The sequence below is a fragment of the Odocoileus virginianus genome, chromosome 2 (genome assembly GCF_023699985.2).
Source record: "Odocoileus virginianus isolate 20LAN1187 ecotype Illinois chromosome 2, Ovbor_1.2, whole genome shotgun sequence".
Taxonomy (NCBI): Eukaryota; Metazoa; Chordata; class Mammalia; order Artiodactyla; family Cervidae; genus Odocoileus; species Odocoileus virginianus.
Window position 1 is genome coordinate 10,202,019 of NC_069675.1, and position 17,923 is coordinate 10,219,941.

Consider the following 17,923-nt stretch of genomic DNA (forward strand, 5'->3'; position numbering starts at 1 on the left):
ATTCTCAGGCACCATCCCAGACCTGCTGAATCAGAAACTGGAGGGTAGAGCCAGCTGTATATTAACAAGCCTTCTGGGTGATTCTCATGCTTAAGTTTGAGAACCACAGCTCTACTAAACCAGATCATTATTAGCAACTAGCACTAGTGAGATTAGGTTGTCAGTTTCTTCATGATAAGTAAATGAATAGGAAACAGGACAAGTTAGTTTTGATTAGGAGAATATGAAAGGGAAGATTCTAGATGTTTAGCAGACTAGAGTGAGGGAGCTAACTAGGATGGTTTCTTTCCCAGTCCATGGGTCACTCATTTTCTAATAGTTCCATAATCCTAGTGTTACTGCAAAACCCAGTTTGGCCATTGCACTCTCACTCTTTATCATAAGAGCTTATTTGGGGGCACTCTTTTTAATTTAATCTTGTTTCCATTGTAACTGATTTGTATTCTGTTTATGGATGCTGCATACACTGACTTGGCTGCTTTCAATCCGAAGTGAGTACCACTTTGTAAACACTAGAATTTAAAACTATTTAATAGCTGGAAATTTTCTGGGATTTTCCATGTTATAGTTCTTCCTTTTTCTCCAAGTGGCTTTCAAACAAACCTTATATTGTTCTCAATATCAAAGAATGATAAAGCCTAAGCAGAAGACATCAAAGGAAAATCTGGTCTGACAACTTGGGCAATAGAACGGCACTGCACTCCCCAGCTCAGGTGTTAGCTGGGAGTCCTGTAAGCATTTGTGCGTGTAGCCCTGAGTCAGCCTTCCTGCCTGCCTTCTCTGCTCCATTGTTAACTGTGCATCATGTTCTTTTGGTCAGTGGTATGAGGAAAGGCAGCAGCTGTCCTTGATTTCTCTTCAGAATAATCTAACAAACCTCTGCGTTTGTAGAACTTCTCAAAATATTCTGCTATGGATCAAGACTGAATTCCTTAGCCACTCCCAGCTGCAAATGCCCAAGTATGGGCCACATTAAAGGGTCCTTGATCACATCCACCCCATGACAGTTTATTGGAGGTTGCAGGATGCTTCAAGAATAGCCTCTTCTTCCCTTTGGGTTCCTAACCAGAGCCAGCAGGAGCCACATGGGGCTTGTGATGCATTTCAGGTCATTGCCAGCCAACTGGCTGGGCCTCCTTCCTTCCTGCTGAAGTCAGCCACAGAGGAAGAGCTGAGTCAGCCTTCCTTTGGAAGGCAAGGAGGCTCCGGCCCTTCCCCTTCACCCGTGCCGTGCAGGAGCAAGAGAGATGGCAACAAGCAGCCCTCCAAAGCTGCTTGCTAATAAATGGCCGCATCCCCCCAGGGATGAGGGGTTATAGTTCCTCTCAACTCATCTCATGGCCCCGGAAATGAACCCTTCTCTACTGCACTCAGGGCGCTGAGGCTGGGGCAGGGAGCGTGGACAAGGGATCCAGAGTGAGCGGCTGAGAGCAGCACCTCTGGGGTCCTGATTCTCCTTCTGGTCCTGGACCAGCTTTAATTTTCCTCGGCAAGCATTTATGGGGCAGATTAGGAAAGATATCAAACAAGTTCTTGCAGGCCCAGCTGACCTAAAAAACAAATCAAAACACATATGGAGAGGGCAGGAGCGAAGGGAAGTGTAATTTGAAAGGGAGCAGAGCAGGAAGGGAAGCTCTCTGTCTAGAGTTGGGAGGTGTGTCGGCTTCAGCCAGCCTGTCTGGGATAGATAGTGGCTCCTTCAAGTAGGAGTTGTGTGACCTTGGGCAATGGGCAGGTTACTTAGCCTCTCTGGGCCTCAGTTACCTCATCTTTACAACAGGGAGATTTCTTGGGGATTTAGGAACTTAGCAAGATGATGTGTTTAAGTGTTTGGCATAATGCACGGCAAAGAGTAAGTTCTTGGAAGATATTTTTTAAAGTCTAAGAGCAGAGGCATTCGTCAGGTGAGTGGTAGGGTTTCATAAGGCACATTATTTACCCACTTGTGTTAGAGTTTTGTCTTGGCAGCAGTTTTTAAAGCCAGCCCTTTGAAACAGATAGGATCTGTCCTAACCTGATGCATCTAGTCTATCAGAACTGTGGCCTAGTGTCCCTCCCCAGGCAAAGTGAGAAGAGTGAAGAGGGGCAGCTGCCCTCTCAGTGAAAGCCAGTCTTTGGCCCTAAGGAACTGGAAGGAAATGTGAAAGGGTGGGGCCCGGGGTGGGGTGCAGGCTCCCCACCCAGCGGTCGATGACCCTTCCCTATGCCCTTTGCTCATCCACAGCAAATACAACCGTGTTCAATGCTTCAGCCATGCTGCCACCAAATACCAACACTTCTCTGGTAAGTCCTCTCCTCTTATTTCAGACATTTAAGGGACTTTGTCTGTAGGAGAACTGTGAATATCACATTGCCGAGACGTGTGAACATAGGGTGGCATGATTCATTGGGGACCATCATTATATCAAACTACCACACTTCTCTTAATACAAACATACATAATGGCTAGTGGCAAGCATCTGTTTAGTTCATTATGTGGATTCCTGAATATCTGCACATTAATTTTTCAAAATATAACTTTTTAAATAAATTACTCTCCTTTTATTATACTTAGAGACATGTATATGAATGTATGTACATGTACATACTTAGGAACATACATATATGAATATGTATAGGAATGTATATTATATACACGTACATAATTGTTTTGTGTGCCCTGGATTTTAAGCATCTGGGACACCAAAGGTCAAGTGACTGAAGTGACTAACCTTATAGAAGTCTGACATGGGTGGGGTGTGAGCCCCAGTTTGTGAAAGGGTGTTCAAAGAGGAAGGAAAGGGGGGGATACATGTGAGACACTCTAGGAAGGTGGTGTGCACAGGACCCATGGTTGACTGGGATGGGAGCCAGACCTGCACTTTTCCTCCGAACACAGTAGTACCTCCTAGAACACAATGAAGAAGCACGTGTCAGCTTCTGACCTTCCCAGGGAGCCTCCTGCTTGTCGTTCCTTGCAACAGCCTGTCCCCAGAAGCATAGCTCTGTTGCTGGGCACCATCATGGGGCGGGAGAGCTGGGACCCCCCTGCGAGCATGGGAGGGCTGTGTGGGCTGCCTGGAAGCTGCAGGTGGGGGGACACAGCTGACCTGCCAGGAAGGCCCTGACTGTTTCTCTCCTGTCTTGGTCTCCAAGTACAATCCCCTTAACCTCACAGCGCTGGACTGGTCCCTGCTGAGCAAAAAGGAGTGTTTGAACTATGGTGGGCGCCTACTTGGTAATTCCTGCCAGTTCATCCCAGACCTGGCACTCATGTCATTCATCCTTTTCTTCGGGACATACTCCATGACCCTGACCCTGAAGAAGTTCAAATTCAGCCGTTACTTCCCTACGAAGGTAACTTCACCCTGCAGTTAGAAGGGGGCCTCTCGTCAGACAGTCCACGTGGCGGCCTCTGCTGAGTCCCTGAGAGGGTTCTGGTCCATGTGATGGGTCCACATCAGCTCTTGCTCACTGATGTTTTTTTTTTGTTAAGAGCACAGACTTTGTAGTCAGAGAGAACTGGGTTCCTTTGTTGTCAAGTCCTCATGACAACACTTGATATTATCAGACTTTTTTATTTAGCCTAGTAGTATATTGTGGTTTTCTTCATTTTATTTCCCCAGCCACTAATAAGTTGAAAATCTTTTCATGTGTTTATTGGCCATAAGACCATTGACTCTCTTCTTGTAAGAGACTATTTCAATTTCTTGCATATGTTCAATCGGATTGTCTTTTTCTTTCCAGTTTGAAACTCTATACATTCTGGATAGAAACTTCTTCTCCTGCTCCATGACTGGCCTTGTTACTTTGCTAATGGTATCTCCTTTTTTTTTTTTTTTTCGGCTGTGTTGAGCCTTCACTGCTGCACAGGGTCTTTCTGTAGCTGCGATGAGCAGGGGCTAATCTCTAGTTGTGGTGCACAGGTTTCTCATTGTGGTGGTGGCTCCAATCGCAGAGCACGGGTTTAGTTGCTCTGGCATTATGTAGGATCTTCCTGTGTCCCCTGCATTGACAGGCAGACTCCCAACCACTGGACCACCAGGGAAGTTCCTTAATGGTATATTTTGATTAATGGAGATTCTTAGCTTCACTGTAATCAAATATATCAAATTTTTCCTCAAAGACAATATTGGATAGGAAACATTCTATCTTCTCAAAGCTTCATTGTTTTTCCTTTCATGTTAAATCTATAATCTTCCAGGATTGCTTTTGATGTTAAGTGTGAGAGAGTGGTTTTTATTTTGATAGCCAGTTGCTCCAGCACTTTTTTTTTTTTAAAGAGGCCCACTGTTCTGCAGTGTTTCCCTTGGAAGTGAAAGTTGCTCAGTCGTGTCTGACTCTTTGCGGCCCCATGGACTGTAGTCCATGGAATTCTCCAGACCAGAATACTGGAGTGGGTAGCCTTTCCCTTCTCCAGGAGATCTCCCCAACCTAGGGATGGAACCCAGGTCTCCTGCATTGCAGGAGGATTCTTTACCAGCTGAACCACAAGAGAAGCAGTGTGTCCCTTGCCATATACCAAATGTTCATATGTGATGGGATCTGTTTCTAAGTTTTTTCATTCTGTTTCACTGATTTATTTTATGTCAATATCAATCTTCATTTCTAAGACTGATTAATACATATGTATAGCTTACAGACCAAACTTTCCCTCTTTGTCCTTTTTTTCCAATAATGCCTTGGCCTTTTGCATTTCCACATAAATTTTAGAGTCTTAAAGTTCACCAAAATAAAAACTTGTTGGAATTTTGATAGAATTATGTTAACTCTAAATGTCAACTTGAGGAGAAATTCTGAGTCTTCTGATCCATGAATATGGTATGCTGTGCTGTACTTAGCCACTCAATCGTGTCTGACTCTTTGCAACCCCATGAACCATAGCCCGCCAGGCTCCTCTGTCCATGGGATTCTCCAGGCAAGAATACTTGAGTGGGTTGCCATGCCCTCCTCCAAGGGATCTTCCCAACCCAGGGATCGAATCCAGGTCTCCTGCATTGCAGGTGGATTCTTTGCCAGCTGAGCTACCAGGGAAGCCCCCATGAATGTGGTATGCCTTGTCATTTATTAAGGTGTTTTTTTTTCTCTTCATAGTGTTTTATAAGTTTTGATCTTGAGGTCTTACACATTTTTTATTAGATTTATTCTTCGGTTCTTCATTCTCTTTTACCTATTTACTCTTTCTAAAGAGTCTTTTATTTGGCCTTTACAAAATACAACTTGAGTGAAAAACAGTGTACGTGCAATACAAATGGATTAAAACAAAGTCCTGGGACTTCCCTGGTGAACCAGTTGTTAAGACTTTGCCTTCCAAAGCAGGGGGATGCAAGTTCGATTCTTGGTTGGAGCTAAGATCCCACATGCCTTGTGGCCAAAAAACCAAAATGTAAAATAGAAGCAGTATTGTAACAAACTCAATGAAGACTTTTTAAAAAATCACTACCTTTTCTGCTGTCAAATTACTTACAAACCACCACATTGCCTCTTGAAATTCAGTGTTGCAGAGAAGAGTAAGAACATACCATTTCACAGCTGTCAGATTGGTAAAAAACACAAAGGTTTTAGAAAACCAAGTGTTGGAGACAAAAAGCAATGGGTGGGAGTGACACCAGGTTCATCCAGCTTAGAGAAAAACTGGTACTCTCTGAGACAGATGAAGATGGGTGTTCTGACTCTGGAGCTCAAGCTCTCAGCAGTTCTCCTCTTTGCTGCTGGAGGATGATATCTGCCTGGAGTGGGCAGGAGCTTCTCTGATTTGCTCATCTCTCTTTTGCAGGTTCGCGCCCTAATAGCTGACTTTTCCATCATCTTCTCCATCCTGCTCTTCTGTGGAATTGATGCCTGTTTCGGCTTGGCAACCCCCAAGCTGCTGGTGCCCAGTGAAATTAAGGTTTGCTCTGGAACCCTGCTCTGGGCATTTTTCTGCCTGCCCCCCAGCTACAGATCTCTTCCCTTCTATGCTGATCAAGTTTTTAATGTACTCAGCCAAGAGACCACATTGGTTCCCTGTATATGCTTCACCCTTTCACCACACAGCCTGCTGGGGGCAGTCCTTTGAGGTGGTGACTTGCAGATATATCCATGATGAATTTCTGCTGTGTAGCCACAGGATAAAGGGAAGGTGCTAGAATCCACCCTTCAGTCAAGCTGAAGCCCCTTGATTTCCATTTATGGGTCCATAATTCCCTCACTCATGGTAGTCTATAACATGAGCCACTTGGGATCTGTTGAAAATGATCCTTTAAAACAGTGATCCTCGAGAGTTCCCTAGCAGCTTAGTGGTTAGGATGCCGGGCTGTCACTACCATGGCCCAGGATCAGTTCCTGGTCAGGGAAATGAGATCTTGCAAGCTGCAAGGTGAACAAAACAAACACAAACCAATAATCCTCCGCATGTGATCTGAAAATCTGGGGGGGTGTGGTTCAGCACTCCGCATTTTAACAAGTCCTCCAGGAGCTTCCAGGGCCTGCTTAAGTCTCATCAATTTCCCCTTAGTAGTGGTGGTTTAGTTGCTAAGTCATGTCCAACTCTTTTGACCCCATGGACTGTAGCCCACCAGGCTCCTCTGTCCATGGGATTTTCCAGGCAAGAACACTGGAGTGGGTTGCCATTTCCTTCTCCAGGGGATCTTCACAACCCAGGGATCGAACCTGGGTCTCCTATGCTCTAGGCAAATTCTTTACTGACTGAGCCATTAGTCCAGAGTTGGTGCTATTTGCTTGTAGCTCTGCTTGAGCCCTGATGCCTCACAAGGAGGACCGTCCACCTAAACTGAACTGGGAGGTAGAGGTTCTAGAACTGACCTTCCCTACTTTCGAGGGCTTGATCTTTGCAACATTATTTCAGCTTTAATATCTCATAAAAACTCATGCTGGCCTTGAAATTTAAAGTATTTCTTCCTCTTAAATAAGCAGAAGATAAACTTCAGCCCAGCTCCTGCACAGATAATGCCTCATTCTCAATATGCAAGTCCGAATTAATGTTTGGTGTTTTACAGACAACCCTATCACACTCCCCTGACAGATGACTCAGAGGAGAGGCAGAAAGTGTCAGGCACTGGCCCTCTCATTTTCATTTTTCTTGCTTTTAGGCCTCAGTCCCACTTCTTGTTAGCATATTTTGCAATTAGTGACCACAAACTCTCTCCCAATGTCCTCTGACTCTCCACCACCCTCTTTCCCAAACAAGCCCAGAGAGACTGCATCAAATCATCTCCTTTGTTCTGTAGACAACCACATCCCTCCCAAGACCTCTATGCCTCCTGGATCTCTTTAAAGATGCAGGGACCTAATGGCTTTAAGGAGAAAGAATGAACTTGAACAGTACTCCAGGTGTGGGAAGAGCAGAGGTCTGGGAGAGTGGGCCACTGGGACAAGTGCTCCAGGACAAGGGAGAGAGGAAGGGGCCCTCTCCTTTGCTCTGTTCAGCCCACACGGCCTGACCGAGGCTGGTTCGTGGCCCCCTTTGGGAAGAACCCGTGGTGGGTGTACCTAGCCAGCATCCTGCCCGCCCTGCTGGTGACGATCCTGATCTTCATGGACCAGCAGATCACCGCCGTCATAGTCAACCGGAAGGAGAACAAGCTGAGGGTAAGCCTGGTGCTAGGAGTTAGGGGCACAGCCTCTTCCCACAGAGTCAGAAGGGATGAAGGAGGAGGTGTTGCTTCCTGCAAAATGTTGGGCCATTGTGAAGCAAGCATGAGGGCAGAAGACTGGAGTTCCGGGGTGGGCAGGGGGCATGTGACCTCCAGACGTGGATAAAGCCAGAAGGGCCCGGGGGAGGCTCCAAGGGCCAGGGCCAAACCCAGGGTGGGCCCCTGGGCATGGGCTCTTCGCTTCTCCCAAAGTGACTCTCCCAACTCTGTCTCCTGACATTGAACTTGGAAGTCTGAACAGATGGATTTTGATCCAGACCATATACAGAGGAGCATTCTTCGCCTTCCCGGCCCCTCCAATTCCTCTCCCTGCTTCTGGGTCTGAGGAGACTCCAGCTATCCTCTCCCCCATCCCAATCTGGACCACTCTAGGCCTGCACTAGATATGCCCCATTTGGGGCATCTCATTAGGGAACTGTAGAGATGTTGCACTGCTGGGTAGAAGACTCTGCTTCCCAAGGACCCAAACCCAGGGCCTCCCTGAGCCTGAACACCTCTCTCCTCCCTGACCTGCATCAGTTCCCTGGTTCACCAAACTCTGGGGTTGGTAAGGCCTGATCACCTTAGGGGGGCAGTCCTTGCAGAGTGCTCTCTAGAAGGCTGAGAACACTGTCCTCAAATCATCGTCCACAGAACGGCTGCTTTGGGAGAGTTCTGTCTCTCCCACCCCACCCCAACAGGTGGTGGGGAACAGGCTCCCTAGACAGCTTCCTCCCACTGCCTCTGCAGAAGGCGGCTGGCTACCATCTGGACCTCTTCTGGGTGGGCATCCTCATGGCTCTCTGCTCCTTCATGGGGCTCCCCTGGTACGTGGCTGCCACGGTCATCTCCATCGCCCACATCGACAGCCTCAAGATGGAGACAGAGACCAGCGCCCCTGGGGAGCAGCCCCAGTTCCTGGGGGTCAGGTAGGTGAAGGTCGGGCCTCGCGACCACCTGAGCAGGAGTTGGGGTCAGTCTTGCAGGGGGGGCGGGGGGAGTGGGTTTTTCTTACCATCGAGGTGTTTGGGTGAATAGGGCTCCTTCTCTAACAATCCAAGATCTACAGAGATAGGCGTGATAGCTCTGAAGGGAGGGAAGAGGAAGACAAAAGTTCAGGTGTAGTGGCATTTTTTTCTTAACAGATTCCCAGCAGCCCTTCACACACTCTCACCTCTCGCCTATATAGGCCACTCAAGGGTTCCCACAGAGCACCTTCTGACCTGATTTTTGTCCCCTCTCTAAGACTCCCTGCCATGCCATCCCTCAAACCCCCCAATCAGGGTTCATGTCCTGCTCAATCTCATTCCTCCAGAAAGCGTTTCCAGGACCACTTCTACCCTTGGGCTGTGGCCCACGGCCTGTCACTTCCGTTCCTTCCCTCGCCCCTCTGCTCATGCCCAAGTCAGGTGTTTCAGGCAGGGAAGTGCATCTTCCACCCCTTAGGAGCCCTGGGGTGAGCCCGCATCGGACACTGAAGTTCTCATACATGACTGCCCTAAGAACTTCTGCCCATGGCCTGAGAATACCTGGGCCACCCAGCAGGCCCCGAGTGAGGTTCCTGGGGTCAGGGCAGTGTCCTCTCCTGGATCCCCAAGCCCCAGATGGCTGGGCCTGAGCAGTCTGCCCAAAAGCCCCAAGCTCCCTCCAGGCTTGTGCCTGGGTCTGAGCACTCCAGAAAACACACCTGCCCTCCAGCCCCCATAACTGTTCTGCCAGCAGCCTGGCCCCCCTCCCCTACATCCTCATCAGTCATGGCCCACAGACATGAGGTCCTGTTACAGTTGAAAGGCAGGGATAGGGATAATGAGCACTTCATCTCCCACTTCATCCTCACAACAACCCCTGAGGTGGGCGCCATGAAGTACATTCTCCCGGTGCTGAAGACGTTTAGGGCCTTGCCTGATGCCACATGGCTAGTAAGTGGCAGAGCCAGGATTCAACCCAAGTTGGTGTGGCTCAAGCACCCATTGAACAGCCTCCTGAAGACCCCTACAAATGCCTGCACCTCAGTCAGATTCACTTTCTACGCATGTGCTGGGCAGCTTGTCCTCAGGTCACTGGTTTACTCTCTTGAGTGGGAGAGCAAGGCAGAGCCCAGGGCCTTGGACACAGCCTTCAAGTGCCCACAGAAGGCTGGAATGCCACGGAGTGTCTCCCAGCCCCTCTGACCATGTGCTCTTCTCTCCAGGGAGCAGAGAGTGACCGGCACCATCGTCTTCATCCTGACAGGGACCTCTGTCTTCCTGGCTCCCATCCTGCAGGTGAGGCTCTGCACCCTCTGCCAGGGCCCTGTCCATCTGAGAAGTTACTGGCCTGACGCTTCAGAGTGGGGAACAGGCTCTCCACATGGCCCCTAATAGGCCAAAGATACCCCATCATCACTACTGTTTTCTGTGATATTGCATCCTTTACTCTCTCTGTTCCCAGGACTTCTCTGATGGCTCAGACGGTAAAGCGTCTGCCTATAATGTGGGAGACCTGGGTTCGATCCCTGGGTCAGGAAGATCCCCTGGAGAAGGGAATGACAACCCACTCCAGTACTCCTGCCTGGAAAATCCCATGGACAGAGGAGCCCGGTAGGCTACGGTCCATGGGGTCCCAAAGAGTCGGAGACGACTGAGCGACTTCGCTTTTACTGTCAGCACCAGGCCATCCTCATTGCTCTTTCTTACCCCTCCCAGGGTCCACCCTCATCTTTCTGGAGGACACTTCCCTCAAAAAGTTCTGCCAAGTTCCATCCGTGCTTAAATCAGTAGCTTCTCAAGTTGCTTTTTTCCATTTTGCGGCTTTTGGCCTCCTTGTTCACATGTTTTCTCAAGTTTAAAATTTGCAGGGGGAGGCTTCTGTCACTGCTCTTGGGGCCTGTTTTCTGCTCCTCTGTCTAGCATGTCTTGGGCACATAAGTGACTTCTTCCTCATACTATAGCTTCAAATAGTCCCTTTAGATCAGCTGGAAGAGGTGATAGCGATGGGGAGTGTATTTGGAACATTTATCTCCCAGAATGGCTCATTCAGGGGTGAGCTTGTGGGAAAAAAAGACTAAAGAACTGTGATGTTAATTGATTTATGATGGAAAAAAATTCTGGCTTGACAACTGGTGCTGAACACAACCGAACAGTGTTAAGGCTGAGTAATTTTTTTAAGGGATGTTTCCATTTTGCAGGAAACAGATTACATACCATGGGGAAGAGAGGGACGTTTTGTTAATTTAAAAGAGTATTTTAAATGGTCAGGGAGTATTTGCTTTTACAGAGAGGCTTCCAAGGAACCATTGTGCCTGTCGATCCCAACACTGTCTAACAGCTGAGTGTGTGTGTCAAAAAAGCTCCAACAGGCACTTTAGGAGCCAAAAGTTCCTACAAACATGGTAGATGCAGTGTCTGCCTCCCTGTGAGAGGCCTGCTGCCCCAGCTGTTGAGCGTTCAGCTATTTACTCATTTCTCACAAGCTCCTGTTTGTATCTGAATGGAACATAAAGCAATTAGAAAATTCCACTCATTTCCCTCCTTTTGTTTCATTTGCATTTTAATCCACTATCTTATGGACACGTTATATTGCAAGTATAAGTCCTCTAGGGTTTTGTCCTCATGTTTGCTGTGGGCTGTGCTCAGTCACTCGGTTGTGTCTGACTCTGTGATCCCATGGACTGCAGCTGCCAGGCTCCTCTGTCCATGGGGTTCTCCAGGCAGGAATACTGGAGTGGGTTGCCATGCCCTCCTCCAAGGGATCTTCCCGACCCAGGGATTAAACAATCCCAGGTCTCCCGCATGCAGGTGGATTCTTTATGGTCTGAGACACCAGGGAAGTCTGAATTTTAGTAAATTTTTGTTTTTGCACTAATATTGTCTATCTGCTTAACATAAATATCAACAGCATGCCCAGGGAATATACTTAAAGTAATTGGGTTGAAAATAATTCTGTGCATAAGATACGCTATTGCCAAAGCCTTTGATGGTCATACTTTAAACGATGTGTAGCCTCATTGCTTGTTCTTTGGTAAAATATAGTTTTCTATTGGAAGCAGTCATGGAAACTCCTTTCCGCTGCAATTTTCCACACAAAAAGCTTGTGGGCTGTATTTCTTTATTAATTTATGCATCTTATAAAAACAAATGAGGGGACTTCCCTGGTGGTCCAGTGGCTAAGACTCTGGACTCTCAATGCAGGGGGCCCATTTTCAATCCTTGGTCAGGGAACTAGATCCCACACATGCTGCAACTAAGACCCAGCACAAATAAATAAATATTTTTTAAAATGAGGAACATTCCATTGTGTGTGTGTGTGTGTGTATATATATATATATATATATATATATATATCTACCACAATTTCTGTATCCATTCATCTGTCAGTGGACTTCCAGGCTGCTTCCATGTCCTAGCTCTTGCCAAAAGCACTGCAACAAACACTGGGGTACACGCTTCTCCTTCGGTTACGGTTTCCCCAGGGTATGTGCCCAGTAGTGGGATTGCTGGATCATATGGTAGTTCTTTTCCTAGTTTTTTAAGGAACCTCCATACTGTTCTCCATAGTGGCTCTATCAGCTTAAATTCCCACCAACAGTGCAAGAGGATTCTCTTTTCTCCACATCGTCTCCAGCATTTATTGTTTGTGGTACATATATACAATGTATATTACTCAGCTTTAAAAAAAGAATGCATTTGTCAGTCCTAATAAGTGGATGAACCTAGAGCCTATTGTACAGAGTGAAGTCAGAGAGAGAAACAGAAACATTGCATGTTAACGCGTGTGTATGGAATCTAGAAAGATGGCACTGATGAACCTGTCTGCAGGGCAGCAGTGGAGCTGCAGACACAGAGAACAGACTCATGGACAGTGTGGGAGGGAGAAGGTGGGACGAACTGAGAGGGTAGCATGCAAACGTGTGCATTACCATGTGTGGAACAGACAGCCAGTGGGAATTTGCTGTGTGACATAGGAAGCTGAACCCAGTGCTCCGTGCCAGCCTAGAGGAGTGGGATGGGGTGGGGGGTGGGAGGCGGGAGGAAGGTTCATGCGGGGGGCGGGGAGGGGGGGGACGTATGTGTGCCTGTAGCTGATTCATGTTGATAAATGGCAGAAGCCAGCACAATATTGTAAAGCAAACATCTTGCAATTTAAAAAAAATTTTAATAAATAAAATTTCAGCCCTGGGTGGGGGTGGGGAATGAGAAAATTCCCTGGCAGTCCAATGGTTAGGACTCACACTTTCGTTGCTGTGGCCTGGGTTCGATCCCTGGTTGGAGAGCTAAGATCTCACAAGCCATGCAGTGTAGCAGAAAGAAGAGAAAAACAGGCTCTATAAACAGGGTAAGATGCCATCTATGGGAAAATGTTCATTATTGCTTTAGCTGTCATGAAAATGTTTTTGGGGGGTTTATTATAGCTCCAAATGCTCTGATACTGTCGTTGCATTCTATCACAAAAGGATTTGAAAAATCTCACTGCCATTCTTTTACAATGAATGGAAATACATATATAATCATTTTATTTAACCGTTTTATTTAATCTTTTGACACATTTTATAACAGGAAAGACATCTAAGGTCTTATTGACCATAAGATTTAAGATTTCTAATTATATCAAGGATTTCAAAACTGTTAGATGATTAAAGCATCATCACTAGTTTGTTGTTTAGTCGCTAAGTTGTGTCCAACTCTTGTGATCCCAAGGACTGTAGCCTCCCAGGCTCCTCTATCCGTGGGATTTCCCAGGCAAGAATATTGGAGTGGGTTGCCATTTCCTTCTCCAGGGCATCTTCCTGACTCAGGGATCGAACCCACGTCTCTTGCAATGCAGGCAGACTCTTTACCACCGAGCCACCAGGGAAGCCACTGGTAGACACCAGTACTAAACATGAGATTGATTTTAGGGAGATATTTGGTATAGTCAGTTCAAGAAAGATACAATTTTAAACCAGATTTGAGTTACTAGATATAATCCCAGAATTTATTTCCAATCAAGAAAATTTTCCATGAAGCTTAAGTTTTTGCAACTCTAAGTTTTCCTAGTTCTATCAACATAGGCAAGTACTATACTCATTGAGAACTTACACTAGAGAACTATCTACCCAAGACCATGCTTTGTTGAAATTTTTAATTTTTTGGCTACATAAGCCAAAAGGGAAGATGCTGCAAATTTAGAGGGTACAAGTTAGATCCTAGTTATTAGTGTTTTTATTGTTATTATTGTTTCTATATCATTTATTAACGTCACCTATTTCTGTACCAATTCCTCCAGTAGAGTTCTGTTCCAGGACTTCTCAAACTTTCATGTGTATTAAAAATCATCTGGAAATTTTGTTAAATGAGGATACTGACTCAATGACTATGTGGGGGGCCCCAAATTCTGCATTTTTAACAAACTCACCAGTGGTACCAAATCATGCAGGTCCAAAGATCACACTTTGAGCAGCAAGGAACAAATCCACCTCCTACCCATCTCTCTGAATCAATGAACGGTTAGACTGACATTAGATACAGTGATGTTTATTAGAGGATCAGTGATAATCTTCAGTCTTTCCATTACCAATTTGCAAATATTTGGTTATCTTGCCAAACAAGGGCACTGGGGGATAAAGTGGCTGTGTATCTGATGGGCAGCATAAATGTCTTACATACTCAGTTCTGCAGGTTCTCAGGTCATTCCAAGCCCCAAAGGGTTTTTCTTGTTCACTTTTTTGTTTGCAACTCACCACAGCTTGTCAGGATTGTGAATTTCTGCATACTGCCTCAGAGGAACTCCTGATCATATCCGAAGCTTCCCCTTTGCTCCCCATATTGTCCTCACGATCTCAACCTCAAATTATATAGGAAGGCCTTATGTTTGTAGGACTGTGATCCTTGTTCTTTGCTTTAGCAAGTGGTATAAAGCTGACATTAGAGGCACCTTTTTGCCACTATACTCTGTCATTAATATTTGAGAAGAGCTCCTCCCTGGAGATCCAAGAAAGATTTGCACCAATTAATCTAGAATTCTAGATCACAGCCCCATCACTGGTCAGAGTATAATGTCACAGGCCTTTCAGATTTTTTGAGAAAGCTCTTTCAGCCTGTAAATGACAAGATGTTGTTCACTTGCTAAGTGGTGTTTGACTCTTTGCAATCCCATGGACTGCAGAACACCAGGCTTCCCTGCCCTTCACTATCTCCTAGAGTTTGCTCAATTTCATGTCCATTGAGTCAGTGATGCTATCTTACCATCTCATTCTCTGCCACCCTCTTCTCTTTTTCCCTTCAATCTTTCCCAGCATCAGGAAAGCACCTTTTCCAATGAGTCAATTCTTTGCATCAGGTAGCCAAAGTATTGGAGCTTCAGCTTCAGCATCAGTCCTTCCAATGAATATTCAGGATTGATTTCCCTTAGGATTGACTAGTTGGATCTGCTTACAGTCCAACAGACTCTCAAGAGTCTTCTCCAGCACCACAATTCGAAAGCATCAGTTCTTTGGTGCTCAGCCTTATTTATGGTCCAACTCTCACATCTGTACATGACTACTGGAAGAAACCATGTTTGACTATATGGACCTTTCTTAGCAAAGTGACAGAGAAGGCAATGGCACCCCACTCCAGTACTCTTGCCTGGAAAATCCCATGGATGGAGGAGCCTGGTAGGCTGCTATCCATGGGGTCGCTAAGAGTCGGAGACGACTGAGCGACTTTGCTTTCACTTTTCACTTTCATGCATTGGAGAAGGAAATGGCAACCCACTCCAGTGTTCTTGCCTGGAGAATCCCAGAGATGGGGGAGCCTGGTGAACTGCTGTCTATGGGGTCGCACAGAGTCAGATATGACTGAAGCAACTTAGCAGCAGCAGCAGCAGCAGCAAAGTGATGTCTTTGCTTTTTAATACACAAATGACAAGACGAGACAATTCCCTAGGCTTGATAATGAGGTGATGATAATCAGTTACTGGTAACTGCAAACTAAGACAGTCCAGTTCTTCTGTTTGATGTGGTTTTCACACTCATTAGAGCGAAACAGAAGTTTTAAGCCATATTAAATTTGTGTCAGACTTGCCTGGTGGTCCAGTGGTTAAGAATCTCCCTGCTAATACAGGGGACATGGGTTCGATCTCCGGTCCCAGGAAGATTCCACAAGCAGCAGGGCAACCAAGCCCATGTGCCACAACGATTGACCATGTGCTTTACAATAAGAGAAACCACTGCAGTGAGAAGCCTGCAGACTGCAACCAGAGAGTAGCCTCCACTGTCCTCAACCACACGCAGCAGCTAAGACCCAGTGCAGCCAGAAATAAATACATTTTAAAAGATTTGTGTTGTTACAGGTTACAGCTTAATCTTTTATCTAAGATTTCATTTCTGTCTTAATTGCTCCCCGACTTTGAGGCTGATTAGGCCAGATTTTTTTCAGACTATTTTCCACTGTAAGTTATTACAAAATATTGAATATTGTTTCCTGTGTTGTACTGTAGATCCTTGTTGTTTATCTGTTGTATATACAGTAGTGTGTATCTGTTAATCCTATACTCTTAATTTATTCCTCCCTCTCCCTTTCCCCTCTGGTAACTGTAAGTTTCTTTTCTTTGTCTCTGAGCCTGTTTCTGTTTTATACAAAGATTCCTTTGTATTATTTTTTAGATTCCACGTATAAATGATGTCATACAACATTTGTCTCTGACTTAGTATAATATTCTCTAGGTTCATCCATGTTGTGCAAATGGCAATATTTCATTTTTTATGGCTGTGTAATAGGAGAGTATTCTATTGTATGTATGTATGATGTATACATATCTGTAGATATATAGAAATATACATACCACATTTATTAAAGCAATTGTCTGTTGATGAGTTGAAATTTTTACCTTATATAATAGTAAGGCAAAACCCTCATAAATCATATACAGATGGAATGATGTCATGGACCCGTGTTTCCTTTAAGTTCAAGTGTCGTGAGTAACGTTTATAGCATGTTTTGGGTGCGGCCCAGCCCAGAGCTCTGCCTGCCCCTCTCGTTTCAGTACATCCCATTGCCGGTGCTCTATGGAGTCTTCCTCTACATGGGTGTGGCCTCCCTGAACGGCATCCAGGTAAAGACCCTTAGGTCCTCAGTTTACAGATGAAGAATCTGAGGTTCAGAACTCAAAACCCAGACACGCCGACTCCTATGAGCATTTCACTACCCCTCTCTCTTCTCTAAGGCAAGCTGCACAGAAGAAAACATTTTGTTATTTACCATGATATACCAGATGTCTTGGATAGCTTGTGTTGCTTTTAGGTTGCATTTTCCTTGAAAGTGGACAGTGTTTACTGGGGCCAGCACCAGGGCTGTACCCCTCCCCAAGAGCTCAGCAAACCCCGCCCCCCCGATAAAATTTCACTATACCTCCTCTTAGACCTCCATCCCCACTCCTTTGCATCCTCAAGACCTGACCAGGGGCTCCCCTCAATGAGACCCTGCTACGGCACCCATTCTACCAGACCCAAGCCCCCAGCAGGGTGAGCAGGGTCCCCATGGCCTGGCTGAGACTCACACTGTCCTCACCAGTTCTGGGATCGCTGCAAACTCTTCCTGATGCCGGCCAAGCACCAGCCAGACCATGCCTTCCTGCGGCACGTGCCCCTGCGCCGGATCCACCTCTTCACCCTGGTGCAGATACTCTGCTTGGCTGTGCTCTGGATCCTCAAGTCCACAGTGGCCGCCATCATCTTCCCAGTCATGGTAAGGTGGGCACAGGCTTCTCCCTTCTTGCTCTGCAGGTTCAGCCAGGGAAGGTGTCCACGGGGAGACCCACCCTGGTCTCCTCCACAATGGCCTGACTCTCTTGGGGTCACAAAGGCAGGCGCAGAGCAAGATTCAGGTTGTGACTCCAGGCCAGATGGAGCTGGGGGGTTGGTGGTGGAATGGAGAGGCTTAGAGGGGGCAGAAGTTGTGTGTGGTGGGTGGACACTGTACTGACAGTCCACACGCCTGCCTCCACCCAGCTCAGGGCGGGGCGGCTCAGTGAGAATGCAAAAGCCGCCCAAACTCCCCTTCTCTGTGGTGTGATGGAGCTGGGCAAATTCAACAAGGAGACCGAGTGCCCTGCTGCCAAAATCCAAACCAAGTGCAGAAGTAGATCTATGCTAAGTATAAGTCTACCTTTCAATATAACGGAATTTGAAAAAATGAATGGGGGGATGGGATAGGGAGAGCTAGAAATCAGAGATTTAGAACTTCAAAGTTTAATGTCATTAACATGTCATTGTTTGGAGAGGCTAGGGAAAGTACGTGAGCATTCTTTGGCTATTCTTGAAATTGTGGGTAAGTTTTAAATTATTCCAAAATTAAAAGTGAAAAGAAGAAAAG

The 17,923-nt window shown here is 46.3% G+C and overlaps 1 protein-coding gene across 4 annotated transcripts in view; it reads left to right on the forward strand.

Annotated features, from left to right (window-relative positions):
- SLC4A5 (solute carrier family 4 member 5) overlaps window positions 1-17,923 on the forward strand; it is a 136,497-nt gene that overhangs the window by 109,480 nt on the left and 9,094 nt on the right. For all 4 annotated transcript variants that reach the window (XM_070476010.1, XM_070476001.1, XM_070476007.1 and 1 more), the window contains exons 16-23: window positions 2,225-2,283; window positions 3,136-3,336; window positions 5,756-5,869; window positions 7,408-7,569; window positions 8,364-8,542; window positions 9,805-9,877; window positions 16,596-16,664; window positions 17,123-17,296. In XM_070476010.1, coding sequence (XP_070332111.1) covers window positions 2,225-2,283; window positions 3,136-3,336; window positions 5,756-5,869; window positions 7,408-7,569; window positions 8,364-8,542; window positions 9,805-9,877; window positions 16,596-16,664; window positions 17,123-17,296 — 1,031 coding nt within the window. The remainder of the gene's footprint in view (window positions 1-2,224; window positions 2,284-3,135; window positions 3,337-5,755; window positions 5,870-7,407; window positions 7,570-8,363; window positions 8,543-9,804; window positions 9,878-16,595; window positions 16,665-17,122; window positions 17,297-17,923) is intronic.